The sequence below is a fragment of the Labeo rohita genome, chromosome 2 (assembly GCF_022985175.1).
Source record: "Labeo rohita strain BAU-BD-2019 chromosome 2, IGBB_LRoh.1.0, whole genome shotgun sequence".
Lineage (NCBI taxonomy): Eukaryota > Metazoa > Chordata > Actinopteri > Cypriniformes > Cyprinidae > Labeo > Labeo rohita.
In genome coordinates this window covers 31,520,862-31,529,725 of record NC_066870.1, presented here as the reverse complement: position 1 = coordinate 31,529,725, position 8,864 = coordinate 31,520,862, and the positions used below count along the sequence as shown (strand labels likewise).

Here is an 8,864-nt window from a genome sequence, read left to right as displayed (position 1 = left end):
AGAACATCATATCCCAAAATTCAGTGCGGGAGAATTTCCATGTGCCTCAACGTTGTTTGCAAACAAAAACCCGATTATGAACGAAGACAGTTTGCGTCATGTTGTTGTCACGGCAAACTTTAACAGCCTTTTCAACGATTCCAAAGCCAATAGTGTAGTTTTACCTTATTAGTTATGTTGCTAATGCAAGAACGAAGAACTATTTAGATTAGAATGTATACCAAACGTATTTTGTACAGTACAATGAAATAGATGCTAGATACTTTCCTTATGTAGAAAGCCGTCTTGATTAAAAAAGGAAAAAAAAATACAGGTAGTTCTCCGAACAAAGAAAGAAACTGAAATTAATTACAGCTATATGTAGTAAAAACAATTTCGTTTAATAATTTCATTGACAAAAACTCGCCAGCAAAAAACTACTGGAAATCATCATTACTAAAAAAAAGGCGCCAATGGCGCCATCTTGCGGTTATTTTAACTGATTCTGCCGTGGTGTTTCGCGCGCATTTTTTTCTGACAAAAAATGGATAGCACGGTCCCACAGATTAGACACACATTACAATAAAATTTCACACATATTATAATAATAGTGAATAATAGGTATTCTTGGAACAGGTTTCCATTAGAAACGCAATAACGTTACATGAATCGAATTTGCAGCAGCAGTGACTTTTGTGAACCTTTTGTCAGACGAACACATCTGAGGATATAAAGCACAACGTTTTAGTGCTTAGATGTCTCTGGTAAGTTTTATTCTTATTTTTACAGTAATCCTTTAAATAATGCTAATGTGTAAAATAAGCATGTCAACATAAGCTACAGGTGCTCGGTTTATGGCCCTAAGAAAATAACAGTAATGTTTTACATTGCTTAGTTTCAGTCAAAATACAATATCGACTACAGTTATTGTTTCTACAATAAAATATAGTAGCGTTAACTTGGTTCCAAAAACCAAAATAAGAAATATTCAAAATCTCTTACATTGTTTGTAAAGCCCCTTATAATTTCTTATAGGGTTTACAGTAGTAAATCTGACGTATGTGTGTAACTGTGTGTATCTGTTTTTAGTAACCAAAATACATAGAAAATACCATTAAAAATACATCATACCATTTTAAACACAATAAATGCCATAATTACAAGTACATTTTTGATTATTCTCACATATTATTCTGACAAATCATATTATTACTTTAATCCTGTGAACAAAACCTCAGTTAAGCATAATTAGAGCTTGCTAATTTCAATATTTGATGAAATTAGCAAGCTCTAATGAAAAGTTCAACAACACCATTTTAAATGTCTTTTTCATAAGTTCAGATAAGCATATTTATATCACAGGTGTGATAGTAGTTGGCTTATTCAGGTGAAAGAACTGGAACAGCAAGTTGCACAGTTCTCTATAGCGGAGCCCGTACAGGTACGGCGCTAAGGCTTTGGGCAGGATGAGTAGGACATTACACACGACCAGGGACATCCACAGGCTTGCTTTGGGGTCCATAGTCTGACTATTCTGGCAAAGCATCAGCTCGATCATCAAAACCAGCAGGGGACAGAAAGCCAGGAACAGGTGGAGATAATGGATGAAAAATGTTCCTCTAGCACGGGACGAGGTCTCGCCCTTCCACACGCCCGAACTGCGGGTACAGAAGTAGAGGATGAGGTAACCAGACAACACCAGAAGGAGGATGAAAATGATACCCGTGACGGTCAGCAGCATGGAGACGTGGAGTGGGCGAAAAAGGCTTACGGTCAAAACCATCAGCAAAGGCAGGGAGCAGAGGTGGAGAGCGCAGGGGGTCGTACTATGGTACCACAAAAACATGCTAATAGCTGCCGCAGGCAAAAAGACAGAGAAGATCCAGATGGCGGCGATCGCTACGTAAGTTCGTGACACAGGCCACATTGCCAGGTAGCGAAAGGGGGCTAACACTGCAAAGCAGGTATCCAGCACCATTGCTGTAATACTTAGCACGCCAGAGCTGTATAAGACCGCCAACAGGAAGAGCAGCATGGCACACGGCCACTCCGTCATTAACACACCTGCTAAATTGATGCAGGCACTCAGGATATTCATGGAAACAAAGAGCAGGTCGCTGAAGAGAACATTGGCGAGGAGGAGGTAACGCGTCTGCTGCCGCAGGTCGACTCGAGACAGGATATGTACTAGAAGAACCGGAGTGATCATCAGAATAGCCAGGAAGGCCAAAACGGGGCACAGCTGAAGCACCCTCATGTAGCAGGTAGGGATGAATCCACGCCACTCGTGCGCAAACATCTCTGCTGGGGTTTCAGAGGAGTTCGTTAAATTAGAAGAAAGTCTGTGAAGCTCAGCTCGACCCGACCTGTTGTACCAATTCCCAAACGAACAAAGCAGAGATAAAAAAACATCTTCGGCAACTAAGTAGAATCGCTCCGACTTTCCCTCCATCAGAGTTTCCATCTCTTGGCATGTGTTTGTGTGTCCAATCCAGGGTTGAAAGAGCGACGGACAGGTAAATGTGTCTCTCCTTGTCCCTTCCTGCAGACTGTGGTAAGTGATTCAGGAGACAGATGTGGATTTGTCAGACACACTTGTAGATGGTTTCCGTGGAGATGGAGAAACAGGTAAATATTACTTCACAGCTAAATGGATCAGAATGACACTCTGGGATTTTGCACAAAGGCATAAATATTGATATGTCTTCCTAGAATCAGAAGTATTGCGTAACATTTACACTGTTATTTTTGGACTGATTGATTGTTTAACTTAGAGAACTAAGTGCCACACAGGTTAAACATTGAACGCTTGGAGGAAATCGGAGAAAGACACAATCGTGTAAAAATACTGAAATGTAAATTTATTTATCTAACTAAGAGAACAAAACAGCATTATGGACCACTGCTTTGCACACAAGAGTTTGAATCAACATTGTAGGCATGAATAACAACATATTGCTGGGAAAATCTCTCATAAAAATTGTCAAGAAAAAAAAAGACAAGACAAGAACATGAAAACTGTATTTTGCATCAAGAAAATTACATGGAAGCCCGTTTCCGCCACCGAAAAAAATTAAAAAAGGTAGTTGCGGGTTTTTATCTCACAATTCTGACTTTTTTTCTCACAATTGCAAGTTTACATCTCACAATTCTGACTTTTCTCAGAACTGCAAGATATAAACTTACAGTTGTGAGTTACAAAGCCAGTATTGTGAGATATAAACTCAAAATTCTGAGAAATAAATGTGCAATTCTGACAAATTAAGTCAGAAAATAAAAACTCACAATTCTGACTTAATTTTCTCAGAATTGCAAGTTTATATCTAATAATTGTGACTCTTTTTCTCAGATTTGTGAGGTTTATGTCTTGCAATTCTGATTTTATAAAACGCAAATGCAAGCTATTAAGCCAGAATTGTGAGATATAAACATGCAATTCTGAGAAGATTCATGGGAATATCAGTCTTTTTTCTCCCCTCAGAAATCAGAATTGCAAGCTATAAACTTAGAATTGTGAGAAAAGAATTGTTTTTATTTTGAATTCTGACGCAATTCCAAGTTTTTATCTCGCTGTTCTGACTTTATAACACACAATCGTGAGTTTCATATCATGCAATTGGGAGAAAAAAAGTCAGAATTGCAAATTTATTTCTTGAGTTTGTATTATAAAATTCAGAGAAACAAAGTCAGAATCGTGAGATACTAACCCAAAAAGAAAGTCAAAAATGCAAGATATCAACTCGCAATTGTGAGTTTATCTCACAATTCTGAGAAAAAGGTTTTTTTTTTTTTCAAGCTATAAACTCAGAACTGCAAAAAAAAGTCAGAATTGCAAGATACCAAACTCGCATTTGTGAACTGTTTTTATTTTGAATTCTGACTTTATTTTTATATTTAGAATTGCGAGTTTATAGCTTGCATTTAAGACTTTATAACTCACAATTGCAAGTTTATTTCTTGAGTTTGTATTATACAATTCAGAGAAAAAAGGCAGAACTGCAAGGTGTATAACTCACAATTCTGACTTTTTTTTATTTTTTAAAGAATTGTAAGTTTATATCTTGCAATTGTGACTTTTTTTTCTTAGATTTGTGAGTCCACATCTTGCAGTTCACAATTTGCAATTGCGAGTTATTAAGTCAGAATTATGAGATATTAACTTGCAATTCTGCAATTTTTCCCCCCTGAGAAACGGACTTCATAACTCACAATTGCAAGTTATATCTCATCTATAAGTCAGAATTGCAAGTTAAAAAATTTTGCAATTGCGAGTTTATTTCTCTTAATTCTAACTCACAGTTCTGACTTTTTTCTCAGAATTGCGTATATGTCAAAAATGCAATATATCTGAGAAATCTGAGAGATAACTCACAATTCTTTTTTTTTTCACTAAAAATGAGAAGTTTATATCTTGCAATTGTTATAAACTCACAATTCTGAGAACATATGAGTCTCACAATTGCAAGTTTATATCTCACAATTCTGACAAAAAAGTCATTTTTGACTTTGGAATTGTGAGACAAAAGTACAAGAGATACAAAAGAGATACAAAACTTGCAGTTGTGAGAAAAATCTTGCAATTCTGACTTTATTTTGAGTTTGTATTATAGAGTACAATTCTGAGAAAACAGTCAACTGCGAGACAAAAACTCACAATTACATTTTTTATTTTTTACTTAGTGGCGGAAACGTGACCTAGACATTTCTTTGTGAGATTCACCCATTTGCACTTTATATAGTTTTGTTATGATAAATAACAACACATATTATTTAGTCTTTAGTTTAAATATGAAAATATAAAAAAAACATACTTCCAAACATACTTAATATACATTGATGTTAACAGTTCTCTCTCTCTCCTTCGGCTTGCTCCCTTGATCAGGGGTCACCACAGCAGAGTGATCCGCACAGCCGATTTGGCACGTTTTACGCCGGATGCTCTTCCAGCTGCAAACCCAGCCCTGAGAGTGCACTAACTTGTCCATCCCCAGTGCTGGGACACACTCACATTGATGTTAACAGTTAACATGCTTTAATAGAATGTAACAAAACAAATACTAAAATATAAAATGCTTCTTTTAGAATCACTTTCTGGCTCAGAAGTCTTTTAAATTTCCTCTTTTGCAAATGAATCCTCCAACGGCAGAGCAACCAGATACAGTTATTTTGCAGGCTTGCTCTGCTTCAAGTTCAGTAGGTTACACTCTGACTTTGGTATCTCTTTTTCCACAACACCTGCTGGACAGTCTTGTAAATCTCTCGATAGCGCAGGATGTACAGGTAAGGAGTGCAACAGCGTGGCAACAGCATCAAAACGCACATGTTCACCAAGTTAATCCACACTCCCACTTTATCTGAGTTTGAATCTTGAATCTGAGTTTTGTCCTTTAAAAGAGCCAGCTCGATGGCAAAGACCAACGCGGGTATAAAATACATCATGAGCAACAGAGTGTGTGCCAGAAGCGTCATACGCGCACGAGAGTACCGACTACGCCATATCCCAGAAGTCTTGGTGATGATGTAGAGATGGATATAACAGTACACAATGAGAATAGTGCAGAGGCTGATGCCAATGATGAAGTACAAATGAACGCCAACCTTCATCTTCTGTTCCAACGAATACAGTGCAATCAACATCAAACACACTGGACGTTCCTTCTTATCACTGCCCATGACCACCTGAAACATCACGAGCAAAGAGATGGGACACACTGCGGCCATCACCCACAAGCCCATGATTATCTTCCTGGCCCGAGATGGTGGGAGAATCTCTTTGTAACGTAACGGCCAACGTACTGCCACGTATGTGTCCACGACCATCAACGTGACCGTGAACACGGAGGTGCTGTATGTCATTACCATGCTCACCATCATAAACTCACACAACCAGTAGGGCATGTACAGGCCCACAGAATTGCAGGAGACCATCGCAAGGTTTATGGCGAGGAAGAGCATATCTGCGAAGAGCATGTTAGCAAGGAGCAGGTAGCGGGTCTCTTGACGTAGCGAAGGAAAACACAGTATGCAGAGGGACAGAACAGGGTTGACCAGCAGTGTAACGGAGGTTAGCAGAACTGTGGGGATGAGGAACAGATCCATGTGACTGCTCTTCATTATGCTGTACCACTTCACAGAGATGTTGACAATGTCAGAATCAGTCATGTTTGGAGTTCAGCAGCACACTACTGAGAGAAAGTGTTTGGCTAAAGAACAATAGCTCCTTTGTTTGCGGCTTTTCTACCTACAGGAAGCAAAAGACACATGAGTACAGACTTGTAAACCGTGTGATCTGTAAACTTAGGATGAGGAAAATCAAACATATTTCAAACATAAGAAAATGCAGTTACATTTTCAAACCAGGAACGACAACAAAAAGTCACGACAGAACACAACTTTTTTTGTCCAGATAAACGCTGTATAGAAAAATAATGGCAACTAACTAGCAATTATTTGGGACATGACTGAGTTGTTGTTTTTTTTTTTTCAAAGGAACTCAGTTCAATAAGTTCCGGCTAAAAGGAAGAGGAACAATTTCTTCAGATATTTGCCCAAATTTTAACTCCTAAATAAATTCTGTCATTTCTTTACCACGTCGTTCCAAACCTGTATGATTTCTTTCTTCTGTGACCGTGAGAACAATGATGATGACAGAATTTCATTTTAGGTGAACTATCCCTTTAACCCCTTAACTGTCAGTTTATATCTTGCAATTGTGACTTTTTTCTTAGATTTGCAAGTCTACATCTATATTGTACAATTCTAGAAAAAAATCTAATTGCGAAAAAAAAAAATTGAATTTTAAGATACAAAACTTACAGTTGCAAGAAAAAAAATCTGAATTGTTTGTTTTTATTGTATTATAGGGTTTTGAGAAAAAAAGATAGAATTGCAAGATGTAAAAATTCATAATTGCAAGAAAGAATTCAAAATTGTGAGAAACAAAATTGAATTTTAAGACAAAACTTACGGTTACAAGAAAGAGTTTTTCTTGCAATTCTGACTTTATTTCTGGAGTTTGTATTATAGGGTTTTGAGTCAGAAAAAAAGTCAGAATTGGAAGGTTTAAACTCACAATTGCAAGAAAAGAGTGAGATAAAAACTTTTTTTTTTTTTAACTGGCTCGCATAAACTTAAGCTTATTTTATTAACTAATTTTTTTTTTTTTTTGTTATTAGACATTTCTTTGTGAGATTCACCCAGTTGCACTTTATATAGTTTTGTCATGACAAATAACAACGCATATCATTTAGTCATTAGTTTAAATATTAAATATTATATATATATATATATGTATATATAAATAATCAAAACATACCTAATATACAAATACTAAAATATAAAATGTTTCTTTTAGAATCACTTTCTGGCTTTTAAATGTTAAATATTTTTATAATTAAGTTATCATTTTTTTAACATAGATGTTACAGAAGTTTAAATTTACTGTAAAGAAAATGTTTTATATCAAATAAATATTGCACAAAATATTTATTGCTATAAAGTCAAAGCCATATGTCTAAATTCGTTAAGTTCCAAATTTGAAGTTGATATCCATTTAATTTTTCACAAAATTACCACCAAATATGGAATTTTGAGACCTTTACATTGGTCAAGATCCTAAAACGTTTTGATTGTAAAATATTATAATAAATTGAGTAATATGACACTTAATACCACCTACTAAGGAGGAGACTGCTAAAAGATTTGAAATTAAATTTACCATTTTCATAGTAAGGGTTTTCACATGATTCATTTTGAGATTTTACGCTTTCAAATGATATTAAATTTATGATGATGACAAAAATATTCGATAGGGAAAAAAGACAAATGAAAAAAGAGCACCAAGTGTCCTGTCAGCGGGACGTTGAAAGTAAAGAGGTTAAATGGTTATAATGACCTGAACAAATCTTTACCGTTTACTTTTTTTTCAAAATAATGATGGATGAATGTTACACATCACATCATCATCATTCCTGATTATTATTAGTATTTTTTTAAGTTAAAGACCATCAAACATTCACAAAGCAATTTTCTTCCTACACAATTTGACTAAAAACAAAGTCATTATTTATGTCATTTTAACCCCAAACGGAAAATAAAATCCCTATTCCTATTTTAGAACGAAAAGTAAATGTTCCTAATAATACTTCATTTAAAAAATAAATACATAAAAAAAAAGAATAGTTAGGGAGTATGAACATATGTGACTGTACATTTTCAGGAAAAGATTCCGTCACAAATCCAAGAGTTAATAGTGATGACTATGAAATATAAAACAATATACTTGTATTATATATAACTGACTGAGAAGAATTTACTTACAAATACACAAATTTCGACCACAACTGCTAGTAGCATGATGCTTGACAAGCACAAAAAAAACCATATATATACAAATAATGTTGTACTATGGTGTGTTATCTCTAATACAAACACACAAATCATTACGCCATGGTATGTAATTCCAACTCAGCAGAACACTCTTTTAAGTTTCAGCCCCGTTTGATCGACAAACAGCTCAGAGAGGAAGAATCAAATACGGACGCATTGACTAAAAATCGATTAATCGTGTTAAAATGACTCACGTACCTGTTCCGCACATCCACATGTGCAGTAACTCCCGCTTCCATCCAGGCCCCCATTAGACTAATGTTGCCGCAGATCAATACCTCCCGGCTCTGTCCTTGTTATCAGAGATCAGGCGTTCCACTGATGCGCACAGATCCGTAAACGATGGCACGGCACTAACACTCTTTCAGCTCTCCATGGTTACTCTGCATTTGGTGTAAATTATGCTGACCCTCCCCATGACAGGCTGTTCAGATAAACTAACACTAACACCATTATTACCTCAATGTCCCTCGACACTACTATGCACCTCATATCCG

The 8,864-nt window shown here is 36.0% G+C and overlaps 2 protein-coding genes across 2 annotated transcripts; both read right to left on the bottom strand.

Annotated features, from left to right (window-relative positions):
• Window positions 1-1,258: 1,258 nt before the first annotated feature.
• LOC127177244 (probable G-protein coupled receptor 148) lies at window positions 1,259-2,851 on the bottom strand. The gene has a single exon (XM_051129410.1). The coding sequence runs from the start codon at window positions 2,441-2,443 to the stop codon at window positions 1,331-1,333; it is 1,113 nt and encodes a 370-aa protein (XP_050985367.1). The 5' UTR covers window positions 2,444-2,851; the 3' UTR covers window positions 1,259-1,330.
• Window positions 2,852-2,922: 71 nt separating this feature from the next.
• Window positions 2,923-8,711, bottom strand: LOC127177260 (probable G-protein coupled receptor 148). Its single transcript, XM_051129451.1, has 2 exons — window positions 8,566-8,711; window positions 2,923-6,220 (listed from the first exon to the last, which is right to left on the bottom strand). The coding sequence occupies exon 2, from the start codon at window positions 6,139-6,141 to the stop codon at window positions 5,170-5,172; it is 972 nt and encodes a 323-aa protein (XP_050985408.1). The 5' UTR covers window positions 6,142-6,220; window positions 8,566-8,711; the 3' UTR covers window positions 2,923-5,169.
• Window positions 8,712-8,864: the final 153 nt, after the last annotated feature.

Coding starts and splice junctions, on each gene's coding strand:
- LOC127177244 (XM_051129410.1), bottom strand. CDS start 2,443: ATGGAAACTCTGATGGAGGGAAAGTCGGAGCGATTCTACTTAGTTGCC.
- LOC127177260 (XM_051129451.1), bottom strand. CDS start 6,141: ATGACTGATTCTGACATTGTCAACATCTCTGTGAAGTGGTACAGCATA.